The sequence below is a fragment of the Aplidium turbinatum genome, chromosome 3 (genome assembly GCF_918807975.1).
Source record: "Aplidium turbinatum chromosome 3, kaAplTurb1.1, whole genome shotgun sequence".
Taxonomy (NCBI): Eukaryota; Metazoa; Chordata; class Ascidiacea; order Aplousobranchia; family Polyclinidae; genus Aplidium; species Aplidium turbinatum.
Window position 1 is genome coordinate 39,980,274 of NC_137474.1, and position 27,645 is coordinate 40,007,918.

At 36.9% G+C, this 27,645-nt stretch overlaps 2 protein-coding genes across 2 annotated transcripts; one reads left to right on the forward strand and one right to left on the reverse strand.

The window, feature by feature from the left end:
• Positions 1-1,548: 1,548 nt before the first annotated feature.
• LOC145767399 (uncharacterized) lies at positions 1,549-4,520 on the forward strand. The gene is made up of 3 exons (XM_082579216.1): positions 1,549-1,919; positions 3,370-3,502; positions 3,865-4,520. Exons 1-3 carry the CDS (start codon positions 1,746-1,748, stop codon positions 4,020-4,022), a joined length of 465 nt encoding a protein of 154 aa, XP_082435342.1. The 5' UTR covers positions 1,549-1,745; the 3' UTR covers positions 4,023-4,520.
• A 3,722-nt stretch (positions 4,521-8,242) lies between these two features.
• On the reverse strand, positions 8,243-26,874 carry LOC145767025 (CTD nuclear envelope phosphatase 1A-like). Its single transcript, XM_082578753.1, has 8 exons — positions 26,840-26,874; positions 15,274-15,340; positions 12,684-12,808; positions 11,999-12,070; positions 11,496-11,612; positions 11,247-11,358; positions 10,494-10,578; positions 8,243-9,415 (listed from the first exon to the last, which is right to left on the reverse strand). The coding sequence occupies exons 2-8, from the start codon at positions 15,305-15,307 to the stop codon at positions 9,352-9,354; spliced, it is 609 nt and encodes a 202-aa protein (XP_082434879.1). The 5' UTR covers positions 15,308-15,340; positions 26,840-26,874; the 3' UTR covers positions 8,243-9,351.
• Positions 26,875-27,645: the final 771 nt, after the last annotated feature.

A 27,645-nucleotide genomic window follows, 5' to 3' on the forward strand; every position in this document is an offset into this window, starting at 1 on the left:
CAGCGCTAATCAAGAAAAAAAAATTATCGTTATCAGACATTATAGGCGATGATTTTATCGTTTAACTTTTTTTTGATTTATCGTTTATCGTTATCGTTTTAGGCATTTTTCGTTTATTGACTATCGTTATCGTTAAAGCTTAACTGAAAAATGAGTTATCGCACCCAACACTAATTAGGCTATATGTTTCTCGGCAGCCGATTGTAGCAAGAATTGACAGCGATAGACACCGTGTTTCGCCCGAGAAACATAGGCTATTATAGGCCTAGTTGATTGGATGGTCTAAACGGCTAGCGTGGAATCTACACCGTTATGGTTAGCAAATCGCAGCTGCTCGCTGTGCTAATGAGTGCTCCGCCTTGTGCTGATAGCCGGGAAGAACGTTCCTTTCTTTACAAATAATAATGATTTTTGGCCAACAATCTTTTGTTTCACTTCTGTTGACTGATCATAAATCATTGCAATAAAAATTTACATTCTTAGGATTTAGCTACCGCAACTTTCAGACTTGATAGCTCAGCGGATAGCTCAGTTTGATTAGCGCCCAACTTTGTGCAGGAAGAAACTTCAAGATCAAGCAGCGATGGTTCGACTCTTTGGATGTGCACTTGAGCAACGCATTTCAAGGATTGTTCTCCGTTTAGCGTCACCTAGTGGATGGAATAATTTACAGAGAACAACACTTTGACGATCGGAAAAGCTTTACTCCGCTACTCTCTGTAACCTGCTGGCTTGCATCAGTGGTTCAAAGCTTCTACAAGTATGCGAAACTGCACCAAAGTACTTATAAGAGGCTTTTTTAGTCCGAAGATAAAAAATTAAAACCAGCAATCAATAGTTAGAAAAGTAAATGAGCTATGTTATGGGCATAACCAGTTAGCCTTACGAATTGTCGATTGACAGCGATTGTTTTCAACTGAAATTTTGGTTTGTAGCTTACTTGGGTTGAAGTGTTCTCTCAAATAGCCTAAAAAATAATTTAGCGGTCAAGAAAATTTATTAAAAGTAGGCTATTTCCAGGCTAAAGTATTTTTCACACAATAGCGTCTATATATCGAGTTAGTCTGCAATGAAACATAACAACATTGCAAATTAAAGATTTGAATTTGGTGAGTTTGAAGATTCCCCCCTCTGTGTATAGCTTAATAACAAAATAAATTAGGCTCTAGGGTAGCCTTCCTACAGTGATTTAAACTAATAATCTAAGTAGCTAACACCAGTTCTTTTACATTGTTTCAACAACTACTGACCAAAATTCATCAATTTTCTGGTTGGCTTTCAGCGTTGACTTTTTACAACTTTTTTTAATTTACGACAAAACCTACCATGTTTAAACAGCAGTCCACATTTGCAACGTTTGTCAACAGTCACAGGGTATCCCAACCAGCAAATCAATCATTTGTTACATTGATTCAACGTCTGCAGACATAATATAAAAATGATCGATTTGCTGGTTGAAAAACTTCAGGGTCATCAACCACAGTTTTAATCTTTCCTGTCATGCACATTTCACGACGTAACTGGAAATGGGCTTAAGATTTGCAATACTCGTAAACTTAGTTATATGGACTTGTTATAGCCTACTTGAAGGCAAACGTAGCCCACCGATCTAAACTTGGTAGCTATGGGAAGTCAATGAAGAGGTTTTCAAATTACAGTACAGCAATAAAATTTTCAATTGTGAGGTAGGTTATTCAATCGTTCTCTAAAAACGTTAAGTTACAGATTAGCAGCAACTTTTTATTATGAGTAACGACGACCAAGATAAGCTGAGTGACGAAGAAGCAAAATTATTTCTCAAACAATTTAACAGTTTCGCAGCCAAAGGAAGTGGATTGATGCGATGTAGCGACATAGCAAACGCATTACGAAGTTGCGGGCAAGTTCCGACTGAAGGCTGGATAAACGAAAGATTGAGGGTATGCTACACACATCCTTTACAGTAGTTTTTAAATAAACTTTACGTTTTGGGCTAAAGCAACCAAATAGTGAAATCTTAAGTCTACTACTTTGTTTCTTTCATTTCTTTATGTCAGAATAAATCATTATAGACTCAAGTTATTTGCAATCAGGGCCGGATTCAGCTGATGGGGGGCACTTTTAGATCGGGGGGCACTTTTAGACCGGGTCACTTTTAGATCGGGAGGCCCACGCGCAAAAAACGTTTTAGCGCCTACGGCGCGAAAAACCATTTCTACGTTTACAGTAGCATTAATCCAGTACTGCACTGCACAGCATTTTGCAGAAACTTCAAAGGCTGAAAGAAAAAAATAATAATAACATAAAATCACATTTTTCCCCTTAAAAGTCGGGGGGCCCGGGGCACCTGCACCCTCTGCCCCCCCTAAATCCGGGCCTGTTCGCAATAAGCTTAACGTATGGTCAGAGGCGGATCCAACGAGTGGACGAGATCAATCAAACACAATGATGTGTATATAACTTAGGTCCACATTAATCTGACCATGCAATTTAGTTACAAATACATAATAAATAAAGTTATTTTTGTGTGTTTTAGAGGGGCAATTGCCCCAAAAATACGCGGTGGTTTTTCAAGTTTTCGGGTCTCTTGGTAAGATTTCGGGCCCATAAAATTATCCGGGTCAGGGTCCAAAAGTACCTTCTGGACTCCCCCTGTCAACGCTACTGATAATTTGTTTTAATGTAGGTTTACCAAATAAAGTTAGTTTACCAATAATTTTTCGTTTGGAAGTTAACTTGCAAACATGCTGGTAAAGAGCTAATAGCAACGATCGAACAAACAATCAGGCTACAAAGTTGTTGGCTCTCACAAAATATTTAATGGTTGTTTGCTTGTGGAGTGCTTTTGTGATCGAGATAATTATTAATGACGACGCCGCTTCTATCATAAAAAAAGTATAAGCGACCAAACGGGAACGTGAAAACGTACTTGAGATTGAAATAAGTTATATTAATAAAGTTATAAAATTTGGCACGATTGCAACACCTTCATTTAAGACGAAAAAGAAACAACAATAAACAAGCAAAAAATTATCATTATGATATTGGCTAACATCTGAACCCGCAGCATCAGGCTTAAATAAGTCATTTGCATCTAAATTTGTAAAGTAATCAACAATTATGCTACTAAAAGCGAAAGTCGATATATTGCCAATCTATAAGAGGGTTTATCTGAATAGAACCGTCATGTTGGTTTGTCATACGGTCTACATATTAACCACCAATGTCGTGTTTGGCGTTATGTGATAAAAAAGAGAATGTGGTAAAAAAACAAAACATGGCCTGTTTGATAAACTCTTTACCGAATTCGTGGATATTTTGATGAAGTTGAGTTGTTTCAATCTTCAGCAGTCTTTTTAGTGCTTTTTAAACAGCAATTATGAATTGCAGTTGTTTGATCCAAACAAAACAGGAGTCATTGATCAAGAGGCGTTTCTAGAGATCGCTCGTCTTTCTACTTTGGATCATCATCCCGATGATGAGCTCCTGGAAGCTTTCAGAAGATTTGACAAAGAACACACAGGTAAACCCAATCAATACTGACTTGTTTATCCTCGACACCTCGATATGGGCCTCATCTGGTCACACTCAGCTCCGATGCATCAATACTTAAAAAACATCTATGTTCCATGGCCTGCATTGTAAAATCTTCTATCTTATGGACAAGGATCTTCCAATAAATATTCCTCTATAAAAATATTTCAAATTTCATAGCTTTTTTTTATTTCATAAGTTATTACACTTAATTCATATTCTGGCTTAAGTTGCTCTTCTGATCCAAGTCTTTAGTTATGCTCACTTCTGGTTAGTTATGACATTTTATTGGTAAGTTACTACTTTCAGTGAAAACCTGATTGGAAATCTTATGCAGGCTATTTTTGGCAGGGTCGATTAAATGTTCCGAATTGCGATCTATTTTGACTTCCTTAGGAGACGTTCTCACGAAAAAGGAAGCAGATGAACTGATTCGTGAAGCCGACCCTTTAGAGAGAGGAAACATAAGATATGAAGCTTTTGCTAGAGATTTGATCTATGGACCCTAATAGAAATTATTTTGAATTTCAGTTGCTCTAGACTTCTAGATTATGACTTGTAGCCTATGTGGGTTTGAATTCTAATACGTTGCTTCAGAGGAAATTAGTTATTCTTGCTAATTGTTAATATTTTGGTGATTTTGAAGTATTATACTCGGGGGTGCCCTGAATTGAACAACTGTAGGTTTTTTTTTGGTGGCTTTACGATGTATCCTCATTGTAAATGAAATCAGTGGGGTACGCAAAGAGGGGGGGGGGTAAAACCCACCCCATTGAGGTTGATATTTGCAATTTTTGTATTGTTTTATGACTTATCATGGCTTTATTTAAATGCGCCATCGTCTATTTTTTATTTAAATGCGCCATCGTCTATTTTTTTGTTTTTATTTGACAACAAATAAAAACAAAAAAATTGTCATACGCATAAGGGAACGTTCAATTATTACGTAACGCCTTCGAGGGGGAGGGGGTTATGCAAAGCGTTACGTTAGCGTCACATCGGGGGGGTTCAAGCAAAACGTTACGTAACGCTTTCGAGTACGAAATGGTAGTTTTTTGTGCTGAATTCGTAGTGAAAAAGCGTTACACGGGGGAGGGGGGATTGAAAAAAGCGTTACGTTGGCGTTACATGGGGGAGGGGGGGGGGGGGGGTCAAAAATTCGGAAAAAAAGCGTTACGTAATATTTGAACGTTCCCTAACGCATTTTAGAGCAAAATTGTGCAAGTACCCATTCATTTTTGCAGACATTGCATTTCTAGTGTATACGTAATTGGGTGAGAAGATAAGGTTTTCTTTGTAGCCTACTCGTTCTGTTTAAAGTGGAGGAGATAGCAAGCCGGACTCACGTATATTTATCAGACAAGTAGCCTATGCTTTTCATATGATGCTGCATTCACATAGCCCTATTCACACGGTAGCTTGTACCGCTATCATTGGTCATTACTTTACAGAATTCTTCAATGTAGGCAAAATGTGAGACTGAGCGTACGTCGTTCGTTGCGTACAACGTAACTTAGGTACGCGTGCGTATGCGTAACAGACGCACAGCAAATTTAAAATCTATAAAAAATTCACTTTTCTTGCAGTTTATTGAAATATTACTTCGAAAGTAACTACGGCGTGACGTGAAAAAGAGGAACACAGCCAGCCAAGAAGTACGCGCATCGACGCATTTTCGATAAAAATATCAACAAACAACGTCACAATACCGCAAACTGACGACAAACGTTGCCACGTCAGGAAATCGACACGAAGACGCAGAATTGTTTAGAAATGAAATTAAGAATAACATAATTAAACCAGGACCAAACTGTTCGCCATGCAATTCGTTGAAAAAACTTGCGTGCGGTTTAGCATAGTGTTAGTGCAGAATGCAGCGTGGATACATAGAAAGCGAAAGTTAAACATACAGCAAAGAGTTTTCGTGCATTAGTGATCACCAAAATGGCTGTTCATGTATCATATGACGCCCTTGCAAAGTGGGTGTCAAAAGAAACATCATATGATATTTGAACGACCAACCGCACAGTATAGACCAGGAGTTCTTAATCAGGAAAGCACGCACCATTAAAGAGTGCTGGACTTGTTCCTATGGGGTAGGTGGATGCTGAATCTTTTGGGTTAGTAAAATAACAAAGTCACCCCTTTTTTTTCTATTTTTTAACCAACATTTAGCCATTCAAGGAGGGGGTGCGAAAACGTATTAGTGATTTCAAGGTGGTATCAACAAGGAAAAGGGTTAAGAACCACTGGCATAGTAGTTATAAATACTAAACTATGGAAAACACAACTTTTTGTAGCAAGCTAAATGTCGGAAAAAGAAGTCGCAAAAAGTCGCTAAATGTCGCAAAGAAAATGTCGGAAAGAAATGTAGAAAAATTTTACACCGGGAGGCTGCTTTTACATCTTGCGATAAAGACGGACGTTTTGCATCGGTATATGTTGTTAAAACGTAATAAAACTAAAATGTGCTGACAAAGCTGCATGCTGAAATGCAGCGAACTTCAATGCTTCTCAGCAACTAAGTTATCAGTTTCACATGTAAAAACATAATTTTTGCTGATTTGGTTTAAGATTATTATTGCAAAGTCAATCAATCCATGTTAATTGTGTGATATTGAGGTGAAAGTGTCCGACTCTTCACGACGCTCGAAGAACATCAGTTCGATACCGCTCAAGGGCACGCCGCCGTGCTTTGACCAGACACTCAGTGACATGGTTGCAAACTGGTTTTTCTTAACGAAATTCAATGGCAACAAGACGACAACTCGTCTACAGTGCAGCTCAGCATACCATTGTGCCAGAATGCTAAAAATATTATTCCGTCAACTGATCACCAAACTACACCACAGCGACTTCTGTTTCACCATTGTGAAGATCCCAGACAGGAATTCAGCCGTTTTTTACATTGATTTAACGTGTGCAGACGTTGAATCAATGTAAAAAACGGTTGATTTGCTGTCTGGAATGTCACATCCCTAACACCATTTACAAAGCAATCTAAGCATTTTTTTAAATATTACAATGACGTCAGAGCTATGGACTCTATGTAGCGGTGAGGTAAAATCAATAACTGTCTTTCCACCAAATTATTGTTGTTTGATAATGGTGTTAAGCTGATGTGTGGACACTCTCGTACTTTCAAGAAAAGAAAAACTGACACAAAGAAAAGAGATTTTTCATCCATGTAGTCAAAAAGTTACAAGCCCAAAGACGCGTATTCAGACGTGTAAAAAATAGAGACGGTGAGGAATTGAAAACGATGTAATCGTTTGATAAAAGTGTTTGAACATTTTAGTGTTTTTATCACATGCTAAAGAAAAACAACATCATCTACTGCATGCGTGTCACTATACGGCATCACGTATAAACTACACTGTTCGATTAAACATGGATTTCGCACATTAAACAAATCCAATTACAGTTTAGTTGTACAGTGCTTGAAGGGAAAAAAAAGCACTTTAAAACTCTCTATTTGCTCTGGTGAATTTCAGTAGTGTACAGAATACTTGAAACAGCGTTTACTTTGCTACAAATAACATATGACAGGTTACGAACTGTATTTGCGGGCTACTTCCAGAGAAAGTGACCGTTTTTACTTCTGATGACAGGCAGCTTTTGCTGGCTTGTTTTTAATAAAAAAGTGACGAGTGCCAATCAAAATCAAGGTAGTAGGACACGCATGATCAAACATTTAGTCATCCAAGCATGACGTAATAAGAAGCACAACAAATTACAATGGTTGGGGCATTCATGCAACCCAGAGAGTAAAATCTATCATTTTTTACATTGATTGAACGTCTGCAGACGTTGAATCAATGTAAAAATGACGGATTTTGCTGTCTGGAGAGAGATGAATCTTTGAAAGAACATCATTAGTTAACATTCATAGTTTCCAAGGCGGTTTTTGAAAGAGAATTTGCTCCTAAAATGCATTTGGTAGATGCAAATCGGACCGCACTGAGTGAAGCCCTCACACAAATCTCTGACCCTCTTTTTATGCGCATGCGCAAGATGGTAAAAGAAAATATGAACCAATGCAAGTCATTATGAAATCATGATGAAAAAGTAAAAAAGCAACTTGCAAGCAGGGGAAAGTGACGCAGTGATAATTAAAAGTGTGATCAGCACTTTCACAGAACCTCCACTGAGAAAGTAGGCTAGTTAGCGGATTTCAAAAGCCTAGAAAGGCGATCTAAACACGGTCGGCCGTATAAGACCAGAAAAACATCATTAATTGAATTTCAGACCATTCGGCCTTACAACCTTTCGGTTCATGGTTTGGGAAGAAATAGTTAATGGTGTGCATAGATGGCCCTTGCTTGCTGATAATAATGATTGTAGACAATAAACCTAACAACCAGACGGCATTTAACATAATAACAGGAAAATAGACTAACAATTACAAACATTTTCGGCCATACTCATATTAGCCCTTTTCAAGTAACCGACTGACTGATGTTCTTCATAAATTAAAATTACTGATCTGATCTACATACACAAATATCGAAAAATTAAACGTATAATAATGAAACGGCAAGGCAGAGGAGAGGCAAAATCACATGACGCTTAATTGCCTTGTGTTTTTTTCCTTGGCAATTAAGCGTCATGTGATTTTGCCTCTCCTATGCCTTGCCATTTCATTTTTATGCGTTTCTTTTTTCGCTATTTGTGTACGTAGATCAGATCTGTACTTTCAATTTATGAAGAACATCAGTCAGTTGGTTACTTGAAAAGGGCTAACATGAGTTTGGCCGAAAACGTTTGCAATTTTTAGTTTATTTTCATGTTATTATGTTCAATGCCGTCTGGTTGTTAGGTTTTATATGTCTATGGTTAAAAAAATCACCTCTCTACCAAAATTGTAATAATGATTGTGGTAACTAAAGTGATCAAACAGGAGCCATCATTTGAAAACGTTTTTTCTCAGATTTGCAACGCCCATCTAAATAGGTAGCGTACTATTTACCCGTAGATGCACTTTCAGAGCATGTCCAACAACAGCAATATCACTTGGTAAGAAAAGATAAGCGTAACTTTGGTTCTTTGCAGAAGCAACCATCGTACACACGCTTACTCAGGTTGAACGCTTCAGTTGTGCCTAAAATTGCTTCAGCTAAAAATCTAAAGTCGAGCTTTAATTTTCTCCATTGCATGCAGGGTCTACCTTTTAACTCGCGATCATTATTGTCACATATCAGACAGCAAATCCATCGTTTTTTTACATTAATTCAACGTCAGCAGACGCTGAATCGATGTAAAAGGACGGATTTTATTTGCTGGATATTCATGGCCAACATACGTAAGAAAACCACCAAGTCTGTTATGTGCTGTAGAGTGCAAAGGTTTGAAAGGAGAACATTCTGGATTGTATCAGCTTAGAATGAACCCTACGTCGAATGACATTCAAATGACGTGTGACGTTTACTCTGAGAGATATACGTTGTGGTTTATAGACGGTGTGCTAAAACAGCAGCAAAGGGTTGCAGATTTAATTTGGCCAAAGTGTATTTCTTAAATCGCGTACAACTCAGGAGGAATTGGTCTAGTAGATATCCGTAGGCACATCTTGCCTTGCCGTTGATTACACGTTCTTAGACGTCTGTTAAGCGTCAAAACAGCGTTGCTGGTAAGTCTGCTATTGCACTACTGTAGGCGCCATGACTCTCAGCCTCACGTTATGATTAGGTCGAAGAAACCTTGTTGGAAATCTCTTGGCAAACTTGACCGGGAGAGCTCAGCGCTCGAATAAAACAGCGTTGTGAGTAGAAAAATGGCTAAGCGGCTTGAAGCCACCGTACATCGGCACGAAAAGTGTTCAGAGGCGGCGATTGGAGTTCATTGCCACTGCATATGCTGAACTTTATTCCGATGTAGCACGTTCCTTACGTCATTGCAGAATCTGTAAAAACAAACAGAATTGAAAAAAATGTAATATGCTCTAGGATATAAAATCATAACACAAGTTTGTGATCGAAAAGTCAAAAAAATCCTTCCATTGTACGACTGTGGGTCGGCGAAGTTCGGGCTACGCATTGTTTCCAGCAGCTTGGCAAATGAGCTAAATGCTAACATCAAACTGCCAACATCAAAGAGTCTGGGCCGGTGGTTTACAGTTCCCACGTACTGACTTAAAGGCTCACAAAGCTGTCTAGTTTGTCTTGAAATGGATTTCAAGCCCCAAGATAAAGCAAGGAACAATTCATCAACAAGTACTTGGTTTGGTAAAATCACAACAGCGATTATGATGGATTCGATGTCAAAACAGCGCAACCGTTCATTTGATTAGCATAACCAATCGTGAGTTTAGTACAAAATTTCAACAACCAGATTGCCCCCCTTCCCCCCAGGCCGATCTCTTGGTCGTGCTGCCCACCAACAAACGGGCTCCTACCATCTAAGCAGGACAGAGGTTGAAAAAGAATTCGATTGAAAACACATATGATCGATTGTTTTGCTTGTCGTATCCAGACTTACACCTGGTGGTTGAAGATTTAGATTAAGTGGACGGGAAGGCAAGGAAGCCAATCTTCATGTCCACCTTCAGGCATGCCTTTAAGTGTCCTGCCAAAGACACACCCGCATGCTCTTGAGCGGTGTCGAAACGGCGCCCTTTCGATTGCCGTTCCAACGCTCTCACCACTCGGCTATGCAGCCGATCGATCATATGAGTTCAGTGATGTTCTCTTGTGTTACCTATGTTAATGTCTGTAGTCTTTTCCCTGTACATACATTTTTATATAACCCAACATGGATATGTTACAACATGTATGCACATTTAAAATAAACAAAGTCGGTAATACAGCAGTAAAACAGTATGGTGTTAAATCCTCACACAGGGCTTTTAGATGTTTCATTCAGAGATTAATGATGATAATTAATTCACCAGTCGCCGCATGTGCAGACCGATCAATACTCGCCACTGATTTTGACTTTAGATTCGTTGATTTGCAGCACAATTCTGAAAGAGCTTAGCTTACCTTAAAGCATCCAGCATGGGCAGAACATTCAACAGTGCGGTGTCGAACGGGTCGGCGAACCAAGACTTAATAGGGACGGCGTTCTCTGTACAAACACATCAGGACATGAAACTACTGATCAAAAAAGTTCTAAAGTATTCAACTACCAGTCTACCATGCATTGAAATTGATAGTTTTACGTAATGATGAAGAAATGCACACGCGAATTGTGATGATAAAAAAGCTCCTGAGCAAATTAACACTGCGATGAAAATCCAAACATACAACCACGACCAATTTGAAAAGGTTTATTAGACTGTGAAAAAGTACACTTCTTTGAAATATGTGCAGCAGTGCAGGTATATAACCCGATACAGTGGATAAACTATGAAAACACAGGCTCATTCATTTGACTAAACATTTAAACACTGTGAAGAAGGGGCGTTCTTCCCGGCCATCAGCACAAGGCTGAGCACTCACTAGTACAGCGAGCAGTTGCGATTTGCTAACCGTAACGGTGTAGCTTCCACGCTAGCCATAAGGCTATCCAAATTGGATAGTCTCAATGTCAATTCTTGCTACAAATCGGCTGCCCAGAAACTTATCATTTAAACACTCTCTACAATTTACAGCGTTATGAAACGTCGCGTCATGCATCTGTTGGTGAATTTCATAGTTTCTAGAGTAAGTTCTCTTTGCTAAAGAGGCACTGGCTAGAAAAGTGGCGAATAAGTTTTGTATAGCAAGTATAAACAATACCCGGTGTCCACTCACCAGGAAATCCTTTGTAGGCACCAGGAGAATTATCAAGGATGATGATGCTTGTGAGATCATTATGAACAAAAGAAAGATCTTTGGTAAAACTTCCAGTGTCCACTTTACAATGCTGCACAAGAATCACCTTAAACATTCTATAGCTTTTGCTTATGATAAACTAACAGTAGGCAAATTGTGGAAGGATAAAGTCACTAGAATCGATGGGTCATATTTTAACACTGTGTTAGGTCCAACACATTTACATACCTGTCTGTAGTATCTGCGCTTCAAAGTCCCTTTGCCTTTATCCAATCGATCACACACGGCAGAGCCATATATCTCCATTGATGCGGTAAAAACTACTAGTTCATACCATTGGTTCACCTGAAACGAGTTAAAGATGAAGTACTCATGTCCAAAACACTGCGGCAATACTATACTTACAAAAGAACGAATTAAATTGACTATCATTTCAGTAGGCCTAGATAGAAGACTTTGTTGTTTGAAACTAGGCACACCATGTCTGTAGTAAAAAAAAACAAAAAACTGGAAAACACTCTTTAATAACACAAAATATTATGCGTAACTTCATGCTCTTTGTAAAGACCCGTTTGTCATCGGTGAAGCATCAACAAACACTGAAAGTGTCGCTTACAATGTTACGTAATAGTTCCGCTTTCTCTATCTCAAAAGAATGCATCAGGTTTCAAAATAACCGAGGGAAAATATCCTCAATCGAGATTTGAAATTGCCAAAAATCTTTCACTTACCACGCTTAAAAAGAAATCAACATGAGGTCGCTTGTGCACAAAAAACTTGACTGGATGACGATCGATGACAACCTAGAAGGGTAAAAGTGATAAAACTGGTAATGTACTGTGTGGGGATTGGAAAATGTCAAATAATCATGTGACCTGGAGACTGAAATCAGCCAGATGAACGTTGCGTTGTTTTCATTGTCTGAAACTCACAAAACTCTACAAAGCGGTAGAAATTTTAATCTAACTGACTGTTTTTCACAGCACCATTAAGCATTTCAGTCCAAAAAAAATTCTTGGCATACAATTCAATTTCACACACCTTCCTAATTCAAACACATATAGTCTTATACGATATTATACAATGAAGCAACATACCTCAAAGGCACCTATTACCGAAGCCGGATGGGCAAAGTAATTGCTGAAAACACTTCCATTAGAAGTGAAAGCTTCTGCCTGTCAATTAGAGTGACTAGGCTGGCACCAGCGATTTTAAGTTGAATGCACGTGTGGAAAAATAATATTACAGAAAAAGTTTTAAAAAAGGCTTCTGGGGCCTCAACGTTTAATCACACACAATCATGCAGATCCACTACGAAAATATAACGTTAGATTGTCTCCAAACAAACCTCTTCTAAATCTAATCTTCACATTTCTTTAGCTTTGGATACGACTGTAGAAAGAAGAATATAATCACCTTTAACACAAAATCTGGAGGTGTGTCAGGCTTCACTGTCTGTCGAAGCAAGCCTCCACTATCATGCCGGGAGTGTATTAACGTTTCATCCAGGTCGAGAACTAGCACCTTCTTTTTTAATTGATCTGGAAAAGAGTTCAATAACAACTGATTTGTTTACCTCCTTCATAATCTACATGCAACCCACAACACTTTGATAAAATGAAATCTTCATATAAACATTAACAGCTGGGTAATTTTTATTGTGCTGTGCATACTTTTTAAATTATGATACAGTTTAAAAACTACATAATATACAACGTGTTTTCTTCTGTTATTCACAAAAAATAAAAACTTATGATGCCATTCTTAAACAGCCAATAAATTCTTTTATGGAAAGACAATCACTTCCTAAGGGTCCACGTCTTTTAGGCGCAGACAGTTAGGCGCCGGTCAAATAGGCGCGCACACTGTGGCGTCAGGATATTTAGGTGCGGAGCACTGTGGCGCTCATTCATTTAGGTGCTATTCCTAGTAAAGTCTGCAAATTGTATCAGTTCAGCTTTGGCAAAACCTAGTCAGGGTTTTGACGGAAAACTAAATTATTCTTCATTCAAGCCTACCACTCGCTTGAATACAGGCTACGGTATATATATTTTTTACTGATGTTTAGTGTAGTTATTATTTAACTTAACTAAAAGTGAACTCAGTCATGTTTGAAAACTTAAATAATTAATTTATTGACAAAGCTTTCGCCTACGCAAACCTGGACTAACAACAAATACATGCCGAACACGCGTATTAAAAAAAACAATATATATATTTTTCTGTTCAATACATATAACATTTTGTGTGAAACGCATTGCCGGTTTAAGCAGCTTCACTCACGGAAGCCATGACATATTTTTCTTTTCAATACAACATTTTGTGTGAAAAGTATTGCCGGATAACGGAATGGCCCGTTTCGGTGAGTCCGATTCAGTGAGTCCGATCCCTATTCAGTGATTTTTTGAATTTTTTTTTTAAATTATCGGGTACCGAGCCTAATTATCATTGCCGTTTTAGGGTTAGGGGCTATAGGTTAGGAACTCACCGAATCGGACTCACCGAATAGTAGCAGACCTGCCGGATAAAGCAGCTTCACTAACTGAAGCCATGACTAACAACAAATAAATGCACACGCATTAACAAAACAACATATTTTTCTGTTCAATATAACATTTAGTGTGAAAAGCATTGCCCTACCTGCCAAGCTGATACAATCTGCAGACTTTATTAGGAATACTGAATAGTACCTAAATGAACGGCCGCCGCAGTGCTCCGCACCTAAATATCCAGACGCCACAGTGTGCGCGCCTATTTGACCGGCGCCTAACTGTCTGCGCCTAAAAGACTTGCTCCCCTTCCTAAGATCACCCTTAATTTGCATTTACAACTTTAATTCCAGATGCTGGTATTGCAGAACAATTTAAGTTCTTAACTTCAATACTAATGGTACAGTGCACTGCACAATGATCAATTTTGCTGTGGTAGTAGATAGGAATTGCATCTTTAACTAATGTAAAAGGATTTTGTTAGAATCACCAAACAAATATGCTCGTGAAACGAATAGGTAGAGCAAATCTAATAAACAGTTAATACAAATTACTTACAAAACAATCTAAATAATTGTGATGTTAATGAAATCGATGCTTGGCAGTCAAAAATAAACAAACATACTTGTTACATATGAACAGTTGTATTATTGTGCGAAACTCTCATTGTGGTATCTACGAACTGCTAAGTGCTTCATAGCTGACATGATTGGAAAAACAAATAACAAATGTTTGAACACTATTAAGTCATATGTTTATACAATCAGATGCTGGTTTCATGGCTCATAACATTGTAAATTAATGCAAGTACTTGCAAACAACGCATGAAAGTCATAGTGCAGTGCTAGCACATTTAATACCTGAACCAAACTACCAATTTCAAAATAAATTTGACTGAAAATTATACACAAATATATAAATGGTTGGTTGGATTGGAATCTTCATCATTGGACCATGAAAGCCTCTGAAAGTTAATCCTGGTAGTTTCGCAAACTTGTAAAGGCTTTGAACCACTGCCGCAGGTCTAACCATGAATGTGTTGACCAACATTTCCAATAACCATAGTTGATTGGGTAGAGACAATTGCTGCAAGAAAAGAATCAACCACCCCCAGCCCCACTAGTGGGGATAAAACCTAGTTTGGACGATGTTGATGTAAAAAGATTTTTACATTAGGGTAACTTCAAAAGACATTTTAAAATCACGCTGTCATTATTGACTGGACTTATGCTATTCTTAACAATAGTATTGTACAAGATCTGCAAGATTAGTGTGGCAGTTAAAATATAAATCAAAAGTTACAACAAAAAACAAGGATAGGTCACACAGGTCTAGGAATCTAGGATGCTAGTACAAATAAAGTGAACTGAACAAAGTGAACAATACAGATATTACAATTAACAAGCTTTCAAGAGCTTAAAGTTAAAGTGGGTAGCTCAAGCCAGTTCACACTGAGGACTTTTTTATAATTAGAATCATTGGCTTGATAATTTCACCATATACTGAACACAACTTACTTAGTCGTAGTCTTGAAATTGGAGTAATAGGCATAATTTCGTATCGTATGGTCTGGTGGCCAACAAGCTAAAAAAAAATTGCGTGGTAATTAATTGGAGGCAGTTTAACTTGTGTACATTTTTTTTAGACAAACCATTTAATTTTGTAGTGGTGGTGGGCTATAAACCCAAAAATAAACATGACTGCTTGTGACAGCTGGCAACATTTTGCACTATTTCTACAAGTGTAATTTTGCATAAAAAAAATAACTTGTGCATAAGCAAAGCTGGTTGCAGCTGTCGGGGCATTGCCAATAAAACTTGTTTATAAAATTCACAGTAAAAAAATTACTACCGGTAGAAAAAATAACACAATAGTAGTGACTGAAGCATTCATTCACATTACAAAAAAAGTTTTGTATTTTGATTTTTATGTGAATATAAATAAAACTTTCAATTGAAATGTATAATTTTCACTTCTTTATAATAAAACGATTGGTGAAGGTTTCTAATCTTTAGGTAGTTTCTACTTAGATTTTATTTTTGTACCGTAAATGACAAGGAATCTATTCTATCAAAACTTGCATTGTTCTATCAATAAAAATGTTGTTATCATAAGCAACCATATTAGATTTAACGTCATTGCGATTGAGCTAACAGATGTCCAAGCATACCCGTGGTGAAGTACCGAGTGAATGTGCTGCATATTCTATCAAACAATTCGCCAAATGCCACACCTTATTTATGTACTTGAAATGTAGCTGTCACTAAAATACCAAGGAATTTTGAAATTTTTTAAAAAATTTTGAAAAAATTTTGAACAAAAAATTTTGCCACATTTTTGGGAGTTTTCATAAAGTGGTAAATGTATAGAAATGTTTTGAATGCATTTAAAGCAAACTGACAGGTAAACATAAGGCTGTTTGAAATGATTTTTCTTCGGCAAAATAACTGCAAACAAATTCTTGCAATGATGAATTCATACAAATCTAATCAGAGTAAAATTGTAGCAGACTTGTCATAAATTAATGTTGTCAATGCAACAAGAGCCAAAAATACATTTGAGTTTCGCCTTTAGCAGCATGATTGTTGCTTACTTCACAATGTAGATATTAACGACCTGTTTTAGCCAGATGCAGAAAGTTTGCTGTGGTAATAGCGGATTGCAATGCAATCTGCAATTGCAATCCGCTATTACCACAGCAAACTCGCAGCATCAAGCTAAAACAGGTCGTTAAAATCTACATTGTGAAGATTTACTACTTGCTGATGCTAACAATAGTAAAAACAAAATATTTTAAAACCAAGAAAAACTCTGTTTCCACATAACATTTCTTGGTGCTTAGAGATTACTCTGAAATATCTCTTGGTGTTTGTTTTGAATTAGCCTAGTTCTAAAGGTTTCAAGTGCTCAATGAAAAATGATTTTTATCAGCACTTCACTACCCAGTGAACCTTAAAAACATAGCTGTTGGTTTAAAAGAGTGGTTCTTAACCGGGGGTCTGTGGACCCCAAAGGGTCCGCAAAGCGATTTCAGGGGGTCCGTGAAAGTTTCCGAGTTTGCAGCATGATTGATAAATTACAAAATTTAAAAATTGGTTGGTTGTGTGCTACTTTATTTGTGTATTACCATGATTTTCAAACTGTACTTCCAAACAAACTATTGTGATGTCCTTTGAACTTTCAAAGGACATTGCACAAAGGTTTGGTTTCCTAACTAAAAAAATAAATGAATGTTCAACATTCTTTTGAGACAGCAGTCTATTGATCAATGCTTAAATTGCAGTAGAAATGCAAACGTTTGTCAGCAGTCTATCACCACTCACAGTTTTGCAATGACAAAGATTAGAACGAATTAAAATTGATTAAAAATGAAAAAAGAGAGAAATTCTTTGTAACGGTCGCAAAAATTCTATTGATTTTTGATAAAATTTATAGAAAAACATCAAACCAACATATAGATTACTGATTTTTGATGCAGCAGGCCAACATAAAGCTCATAACATAATTTCGTCAATGTCATCAATCGTCATAAGTGCTTCGCGAGTTCAGCAAATTCTTCAAAGTGTGTCGTTTCGAAACTTATGAAACATTTGATTCCATTAAAGGAGAAGCAATATGCCAAAATTTCAGATAAAAATTTTGTAAGGGTCCGCGACCGCTCCTAAGGTACCAAAAGGTGTCCGCCAAAACTAAAAGGTTGAGAACCACTGGTTTAAAACTAGGGTCTGCTACTATTCGGCGAGTCCAATTCGGCTAGTCCGATTCGGCAAGTCCAATTCGGCTAGTCCGATTCGCCAAGTGCTCTATTCGGCGAGTTCCTTATTTGGCAATTTTTTGAATTTTTTTTTTAAATTATAGGGTACCGTAGACTAATTATCTTTGCCGCTTTACATCGTTTTAACGTTGCTAAACGTTGAAATAAGACCCTAACCCCAACCCCTAACACTTACTCCAACCTCTAACCCCCAACTCTAAACCTCAACCCTAACCTCTAACCCCAACCCCTAAAACGGCAATGATAATTAGGCTACGGTACCTGATATTTAAAAAAAAATTCAAAAAATCGCCAATAGGGAATTTGCCGAAAAAGGCTCTCGCCAAATAGGGCACTCGCTGAATCGGACTAACCGAATTGGACTCGCCGAAATGGGCCATTCCGTTAAAACTAAGCCTACAGTCGTCGGGTCTGCTACTATTCGGTGAGTCCGATTCGGTGAGTTCCTAACCTCTAACCCTAACCCCAAACCCCTAACCCTAAAACAGCAATGCTAATTAGGCTACCAGCGGCGCAACTAGAAAAAATCAAAGGGGTCGGCAACAAGAGAGAAAACTAACAATTATTTGTAGAAGCGGATATATCACAGTTAGGTTGTTAAAATATTAGCCTAATGTAAATTGACTGCGCAATGATCCAATTCTGTGACGTGCGAAGCGACTTTTTTCGCTCTGTATGCGCTTAGCTACTCACTCTCAAAAACAGTTTCCCGCGCTTTCGAAAGTAGGCAGCAAATTGTTTGCTCTCCAGGCCCACATTTTAAAAAGTAATCCACACAAACTTAGGGCCTGGATACATGTCAAATTTGACAAGATTGTAAAGAAAATTTAATTGCCGTCTTTTTGATACCAAAATTATAAAATTGGTTTAAGAATGTGTGAAGTTGCGACCATACGAAGATTATGAATCAGACTAGCCTAAAGCCAGCTGCAGTTTCGTTTTGTGGGTTAGTAAGGTTGCATCCTAAGTAATCCAATTTAATAAAAAATTTGAGAAACCAAATTCAAAGAAAGGAAAAGAAATCCTTTTAGTTTCTCCACCTTCATTCTCGTAATCCCAATCAAGACAAAGGGTTAGCTATTCTAGCCTGGCCTCGATTGCCTTATCAGGCCTTAAAACTCGTGTTTTTTTCGGGCGGCCATCGCGGCCTACCAATCTAGGCGGCGTCCTGCAATAGAATCGTTGTACCACACAATAACTGTTTTATCGGGGTTGTCACATGCTATTGCGGGACCATCTAACAACACTAAATTGTTGCAACTTCTTGCAGCTCAGTAGATTGTTTCAACTGCATACCGCCTTTCATAAAACCTGACCATTTATTCCGTTATGATGTTGTTGTTTTTTTCGCTGAGACTTTTCCGTCATTTGTCCGAAATGACTTGAAAAAATTCGGTCATTTTTTCTGATGAAAATATTTCCTTTCAAGTAGCTGATACAAACCAAAATTTGCACTTCCTGACTTGCTACAACACTAAGTTTCGCTGAAAAACGTTGTCGTGTTTTATTTGAAAAAAGTTAGAACAGACAAACGGTTCTTCAACGTTCATCAGCAAAACTCAACCTTGCAATACCCGGCCGCAGACATCTTTTATTGCACCGAATTGACTATATATTTTTTCGGACATTTTACTAAAAAATCATCAATGACCGATAAATGACCGAAAAAAAGTACCCAGTTATGATGTCACCATTGAGGGTGTGAAGTCACTAACCCACAGCGGGAACATTTCTCAACTCTGAAGACACGTGTTTTCCTCTCCGATTTCAACTACCCTAGTTCTCCTTTTTAACAACGATTCAATGTCTGACAACATTGAATCGATATAAAAACGACAATATTGCCAGCCCATGTAAAATTAACACTTTGTTAAAATAAACATCGGGAATTGCAAACAAGACTTACAGCGCTGGTGATCGCAGCTGGATATATTCCATTTATATACAATAGCAAATGTTCCCGCGCAATACAACAGTGATGATTATGACGCGCTGACCTAATTCTGCGTCACTCTTTGATACTACATATTTTCGGCATTTAATCCACGATCATTCTAATGCGAAATTAAATAATTGGCTAGAAGAAACCGGCGGCCAAACTTGGCCGACTGAGGAGGTAGCACCGGCGGTCATTCAAACACTACTTAGCGGCGATGGCCGCCGGCTGCTTTAAAGCTTGCGTTATCTGTACCCAGACGAAATCATTCATTTAAAGCGATCGATACAAATTCAAGAAGAAAATTCTATGACACAAGTTTGCGTGAATAAATGACGGTCTGTTAATATTTTGTATTGCGGTTTATGCGACTTGAGCGTGAAACAAGTTTGGTATGCATAGAACGTAGCTTGAACTGACACACGTTAAGTAGTGCGTAAGTCTCAGTCTAGTTAGTCGTCCCTCTTCTTGAAGTTGCAAATCTTAAAGGGGGCTGTCATGCCGACTAGACAGCCCCCCTGGTTGCGCCCCTGTAGGCTACAGTACCCGATAATTTAAAAAAAAAATTGAAAAAATCCCCCGTTAAGGGATCAGACTCACTAAAACGGGCCATTCCGACAGTCATCAGCCAAAAAGCCATCATGAAATTTTTTTTCAATTAGTTCACAGGTACCTATCAGTCACAGTCAACTAAAACTTGAAAGCATGTTGCAAAACAGCTGCACACACTTTCATCTGGTCTTGACTTTAAACTGAAACACTGTGATCAATGAGAAATGAGAATGCATGCATTAGGCTGTACCAAATTTTGGTGACTTTATCAGATTTCTTAGGAACTTTGCCAAAAGTTGCGGTTATACAACCGTATCAAAATGTAACAAACATTTTTTTGTTTTGTTATGGTCTTACGCCTCCTAAATCTCGTTTCCATGACGACGCGGCTAAAATCAGAAAAAATGTCATAACTCCTCAACCACTAGTGCTAGATCAAAAATTTTTTTTCCAAAAGATGCAGAATACCCAAGTTCCTATATGTTGTCAATACATTATATATGTCTAACTGCTCAAGTTTTTGTGTAAAAGCCAAAAGATGGTTTTTTATATACTTTAGCTAACATTACACAATAACACATGTATCGGTATGGAATTTTACTGGTATGATATATTTTGTAATTTTCCATTTAAACGTCTGTCATAATAGCTTATTGTTGTATATTTGAATTTCAGGTGAGGAAGTCATTGAGCATTGCATTAAAGGATTGTTAATAACAATATTTTAATTCAATTTGTTTACCGGTAATAATAATCTGTTATATTTAGCATAACAAAATGTCCTGGTTTCAGATGTGGTAATTACTGTATATATATATATCTGATATTATAAAATGGGTAGTTCTAATGTTAGTACCGGTATTAGGTTATGAAACACTATGGTTACTGGATGAATAATATGTACCCTTGAAGAATGATTCAGATCAAATAGTATTTTGTGGTGCAAGCCCTCCTTCAGTTCAAGATGTCTTCATGAATTTTAAAGGACAGCATGCTAAACTTCAAGATGAAACCAAGAGGCAGTCTAAAGTTAGGGATGCTGCTAACGAAACTGTTTCTGAAGTTCAAGATTGGTGGAAAAGAACAGGTATAGAACTAAAATCTGAAAAAGGATTACTCAAAATGATATTGACTTTACATAAAAGATATCAGGATTTGCAAAAGAACGAAAAAAAAATCTTCCAAGCAGCAAGTAGAAGCTAGAAATAAATTTTGCAAGATTGCAACCAAATCTTTTGGACTGTATCTGCAGAATTTGAATGGAAATCCAGCACTTCACCATTTTGCACTCCAGTGTTGACTGCTGTACTTCTGCAGCTCATTTTGTGGATACTTCTGCAGCTCATCTTGAATAATTAAGGCTTCATTTTTTGCAGTGCTTGCCATGTTGTACAATTCTGTTGCGGACAACAGTATGTCATCTTCTGGATTTGTAAGTGAATGAAGGATAATAGCAACATGCTCCACACTTTTGTCTACATGATGCACCTTCAAGCATTTTCCCATCCCATTGTAATATATATATATAAACAAAGCATCAGGAGCAAATTGATTACCCAATATTATGCTGTATTTTTGAGCCAGCAACAGATCTTGCAGCATCTCTTTGACGTTTACAGGTCATGACTGAAAGAGTAACCTGACCACTTGATGTTTCATGTGTCGTCACCTTATCACCAAACACAATTTCAGTTAAAGCTCTATGACTGATGTGGTGTTTGTCAGCTACGTTACATATATACTTCCGGATTGATTAGATTTACTCTTTGAGTATTTTTGGTATGTGCAAGAAGGTTTAAAGTTTTCGTCATCTTGGCATGTTTCAATTTCACTTTCTTCGCTGTCAGTTTCTAATCGAGTAATGGTTTTGATTGAATGTTCTTTTCTTTTTTCCAAAGTATTTTCATTATTTACCTTTCTCTTTAATTTTTGAGTTGTCTTCATATCTTTGGATCCAATTACAACATGCTTTGTGGGATCTTTCAATGCTTGCAACCATTGGAAATTTTCAATTAAAACAGGATTGGTTGAAGTGCTGGTTTTCCATTCAATTTCTGCAGATACAGCCCAAAAGATTTGGTTGCAATCTTGCAAAAATTTATTTCTAGCTTCTACTTGCTGCTTGGAAGATTTTTTTTGTTCTTTTGCAAATCCTGATATCTTTTATGTAAAGTCAACACCATTTTGAGTAATCCTTTTTCAAATTTTAGTTCTATACCTGTTCTTTTCCACCAATCTTGAACTTCAAAAACAGTTTCCTTAGCAGCATCCATAACTTTAGACTGCCTCCTGGTTTCATCTTGAAGTTTAGCATGCTGTCCTTTAAAATTCATGAAGACATCTTGAACTGAAGGAGGGCTTGCACCACAAAATACTATTTGATCTGAATCATTCTTCAAGGGTACATATTATTCATCCAGTAACCATAGTTTGTTTCATAACCTAATACCGGTACTAACATTAGAACTACCCATTTTATAATATCAGATATATAATTATATATATACAGTAATTACCACACCTGAAACCAGGACATTTTGTTAATTATGCTAAATATAACAGATTATTATTACTGGTAAACAAATTGAATTAAAATATTGTTATTAACAATCTTTTAATGCAATGCTCAATGACTTAGCTCACCTGAAATTCAAATATACAACAATAAGCTATTATGACAGACGTCTAAATGGAAAATTACAAAATATATCATACCAGTAAAGTTCCATACCGATACATGTGTTAAGTGTTATTGTTGTAATGTTAGCTAAAGTATATAAAAAAACATTTTTTGGCTTTTACGCAAAAACTTGAGCAGTTAGACATATATAATGTATTGACAACATATAGGAACTTGGGTATTCTGCATCTTTTGAAAAAAAAATTTTTGATCTAGCTCTAGTGGTTAAGGAGTTATGACATTTTTTCCGATTTTAGCCGCGTCGTCATGGAAACGTGATTTAGGAGGCGTAAGACCATAACAAACCAAAAAAATGTTTGTTACATTTTGATACGGTTGTATAACCACAACTTTTGGCAAAGTTCCTAAGAAATCTGATAGTCACCAAAATTTGGTACAGCCTAGCATGCATGATATTAATATGCAAGTACAACATTAGCGTCATGCACATAAAAAAATTTGCAAGGAATGCCCATATACATATATACTGCTGTAAAATATTATATGGCCAGGGTTGAAAGTTGTTAGTCAAAAAGCAATGACTAATGACTATTTCACTATTCGATAGTGCCCAAAAAAGCAATGACTTTCTGCTATCGATCTATATATACTTAAAAAAATCAATGAATAGCAATTACAAAAATATTGCATTTTATTCTTATTCTTCTTCCTGTTTTACGTCTCATTTCCTAGAATCAGAGTAGGACAGGTCTGGCAAGGTACATCCTCAGTCTCCATTCATCACGATCTAGGGGGCTAGTGTTGGTCATCTACCAACGCTTCCTGTCATCATTTATGGTATCATTCCATGTCTTCTTGGGACGTCCAGGCTTCTTTGCACTAGCAACTGGCACATCTCAGCATTGATTTATCAATCCGCTGCTCCTTTCAACATGTCCAAACGAGCTGAAAGCCGGAGACGGTTGAATCGGAGGACATCTTCATTCTTCAATCTTTCGCAAGCCCAGCCTGGCGAGTAGTGTGTCTGAGCTGGTGCACTGGTTCTCTTGTGGTCTGATGTTGCAGATCCACCGTATCATTTTGTGTTGTGTTGTCATTTTGTTTGATTCTTCCCAGTACCTCTTTTGTCACAGCCCAGCATTTACTCGAAAACAACATCACACTCCTGACACAGCTGTTGTAGACCCTGCCTTTACTGAAAAGGTATTTGTATTTGCTATTTTACTCACTTAAAAAAGTCTTTGATTAAGCTTAGTGTCTTGTTTATATTGACACCTAGGTCGCAAACAGAATTTATTTGAACCGCTGCTTGAAACGATTAGTTTTACGCATGCAGTACGCCTAGTCGTAAAAATGTTGATAATGCTAGCTCATAATTGGAACAGTTGGAAAACAGTTGAATAACAACGATCAAGACAGTGAAGTTATCGAAATAAAACGCAAAAAATCATGATTTCAAGCAGAGTGGAAACCGGCTATTAGTTTTATTAACCTCATTTCGCTCGTTTTGCTGATTACTTAACGCTTTGAAGATACATGCAACGGCGAAGTGTTTTCTCTTATGTTTTTTTATGGAAAGTCTTTACAGTGTTTTATCGGATACGGTATATCGTATACTCGAGTATAGGTCGAGATGTTTGCAAGTGATTTTCACCTCAAAAAGACAGGTTCAACATCCAACAACTTATACACGAGACAAGCTGTTGTCTCCAGCTCGGCAGTTTTCAAAAGGAACGCAGTTTTGCTGCAGTAGCAAAATCATTGCCGACATAGATTACAAAGTGTGAAATGGCGCCGGCCGAAATAAAAGTTTTGAATACGTTTATTTGCACTGATTCAAGTTTAGTTTTCAAATTTAATGATTTTATCAATTCTAAACTTCACGCCCTTGTTGAGCAATATGCAAAGCTCATGAGACAAAACAGCAGAAAGAGCTATTTTAAGAGATTAATTTTTTATTTTTGCGTGCAGAATATAATCGTTCTTATTATGTAACATTCCATGACTGTTGAAGTCGATGTCAAACCTTAGCGCCGCATAAAACAATGATGTCAGGTTAGCTAGGTGATAATAGCGGCAAGAGACGTCGTTAATGCAGGCAATATCTGCAACTGCAACCAAGACCATTAAACACCTTTTCTTTTATCGGTTTTCGATCTAATTCTCACACATTGCGAACAAAACAATGCTTTCTGTTGCATCATAATTGATCTCACAACGGGAAGACCTCGTTAAAAATAGCGCGTCTAATTTATCTGGGTTACAGCTTCGGTAGAGAGTTTGTCTTGTTGAACCATAGGCATACAAAGCCGAGCAACGTTATCAAGTTTAACATATTAAAGATTATTATATTTACAAAAAAAAACACAAAATTACGCAGCAATTAAATATCGAATGTTTTCGACATCACAGATGTCCTCTTCAGGAATAACATATATAATATATATATATACAATTTTTACTACATCTGAATAAAATACAATGGTTATTATAACTATAAACAGGAAAAAACAAAAACTGCACAGTACTTCTGACTAGTGTTTTTTCCTGTTTATAGTTATAATAACCATTGTATTTTATTCAGATGTAGTAAAAATTGTATATATATATGTTATTCCTGAAGAGGACATCGTGTGATGTCGAAAACGTTCGATATTTAATTGTTGCGTAGTTTTGTGTTTTTTTGTAAATATAATAATCTTTAATACCGTAAACCAGGGTGGCTTTGGCCCTTGAGGGTGACTTTGGCCCAAAATTTATGAAATTATTCGAAATGGTGTAATTTTCTGACATGTTCATTTTTATACTCAGTTTTGGTGTCAAATGAAAGATAACAATCTGTATTTTCAATTTCAGGAATCAGTACTATGAATACAACAAATGTAGGAAACTTTTTATGATACTGTAGTATGTTAGGCAGGTTAAAGGATGTCACACTTTTGATGAAAAAACATTCTCAAACTTCTCTGCCAAAGTATGGCAAACATAATTTTCTAATATTTTTTTTCATTTAAAATGGGTTATTGGGGTGTTGTGATGGGATGTATATACTTTTTTTGTTTCCACAAAATTTATATCTCAGATAAATGCCAAATTGTATAATCAAGTGTATAAAAATGGTGTTTTATATTTTGAACAACATTACCACCAATGTATAAGCTTGAACGAAGTATGATGAACTCAACAACAATATTGCATCAGTGTGTCCAATATTGTATATAGCCTACATGCTGCTAATCAAATCACAATCAGATTAAGCTACATAGTAATTCATTCATAATTTCATAACTTTAAAAAAACGTATTCACCCTATCTGAAAATCCATGAGAAAAATATATGTATCTGTATGCATAATTGTCAATGTGATATATTGTGACATGCTGTATATTGCCTTTTTTTAAACACATTTTTGGGCCAAAGACACCCTCCTGACTTTGTTACATTGTTCAAAATGAAATTTGGGTAGGATGGGAAGGCAAAAGCAGACATGGGCCAAAGTCACCCCAACCACGGGGTGACTTTGGCCCATGTTTTGTTAAAAAGAAAAACACGTCAAATTGTAATAATTTGAGAATTCTTTTTGGGTTATGATAACACAAGAGCTCTGTCTACAATGTAATGATATAAAATAAACCCTAAGTCATTAGGAAATCAGATTATTACAGAAAACATAAAAAATATTTGTAAAATTGGGCCAAAACCACCACGGTTTACGGTATGTTAAACTTGATAACGTTGCTCGGCTTCGTATGCCTATGGTTATCTGGATTACTTATTATTGCCTTGAATAGTTACGTGACTATTCCAGCAGCGCAAGTTACTCTACCATCTACTTTGAAATTTCCATACCATATGAAAAAGCCATGCGATCAGCTGCTGTTTTGCAGGCAAGAGCAACGTAGGCTGTTTTTCGCTTTCGGTAATCTTTAAGTCCGTTTAAATGATCTAAATCTCTTTCGCAAAGTGTTTTATCTTTGAAACACCATTTGTAATAACTATTTTTCTTGCCCCTCAACCATAAATTTACGGGGAGCGCCGCCCCCCGGAAGTCAGCGCGTATGTATACCGGTACAGCCTTTATCCCAAGTTGCAACATGATTGAATGCTAAAACCCTGCAAAACCCCGTTGGCCATTGCCTTACAAACACAATGAAACTTCTTATATAATACCTTTCTTACATTCTTTCGAAAGAAGTAGGTGATAAAACTCCACATCGTTGATAAAATACTACCAATTCCATTCATCGGTGAGGAGAATATGAACTTCCGAGGCGATGTGTTACACTTTGCTGTATGCATAAAGACTTGTGTTTACAATTTCATGCAACTCTATATATATGCAGAAAGATAGTCTTACTGATAAAACTTTAAAAGTATTTATACCTGTCACAATACGGTAACCTGTGCAAATATATAATGTATCTGTGGTCCCATATAAACAAAAAATACTTCAAAAACACATTATTATTGTTATAATAACATTAAGTGAGCTAAACTAAACAGTTTTGGTTCATTGGTCTACAACTTTACAACATGCATTTTGCTCTAAAATTAGCACTGTCAATTTTAAACACAAGTCAGACAATTTAATATAGTTTTGTCATCATAAAAGTATGTCTCAGACAAACCTACTTAATCAGACCACATTGCAAACATGCCAAATTGGTCTCATTAAGTGGGTGGTTCGACAAAACGGAAAAACCAAATTTTTATGAATTTAATTTTTTTTGCTGTTTGCCAATGTTGTACATACCCCAGGCATGATATTAGCAGCAACAAACTGAGAATAAGAGCATAAAACAAGTATAATATATAACCAGTAAATAATTTAAAATGCAAACAAAACTTTCATCTAGGCATTACGATCATTTACAGTTCATTTTGTTATTTAAGCGTACAAACTACAAAGCATTCACTCATTCTATATTTTTACCGCACAGCATTTGGCATTATAATAATTCTCCTCTCTCATTTCACTATGTATT

Coding starts and splice junctions, on each gene's coding strand:
- LOC145767399 (XM_082579216.1), top strand. CDS start 1,746: ATGAGTAACGACGACCAAGATAAGCTGAGTGACGAAGAAGCAAAATTA. Junction 1,920..3,369: donor GGATAAACGAAAGATTGAGG/GTATGCTACACA, acceptor TATGAATTGCAG/TTGTTTGATCCAAACAAAAC. Junction 3,503..3,864: donor ATTTGACAAAGAACACACAG/GTAAACCCAATC, acceptor TATTTTTGGCAG/GGTCGATTAAATGTTCCGAA.
- LOC145767025 (XM_082578753.1), bottom strand. CDS start 15,307: ATGCCTATTACTCCAATTTCAAGACTACGACTAA. Junction 12,071..12,683: donor CTCCAGATTTTGTGTTAAAG/GTGATTATATTC, acceptor TTACCCTTCTAG/GTTGTCATCGATCGTCATCC. Junction 9,416..10,493: donor CCCATGCTGGATGCTTTAAG/GTAAGCTAAGCT, acceptor TTGTTTTTACAG/ATTCTGCAATGACGTAAGGA.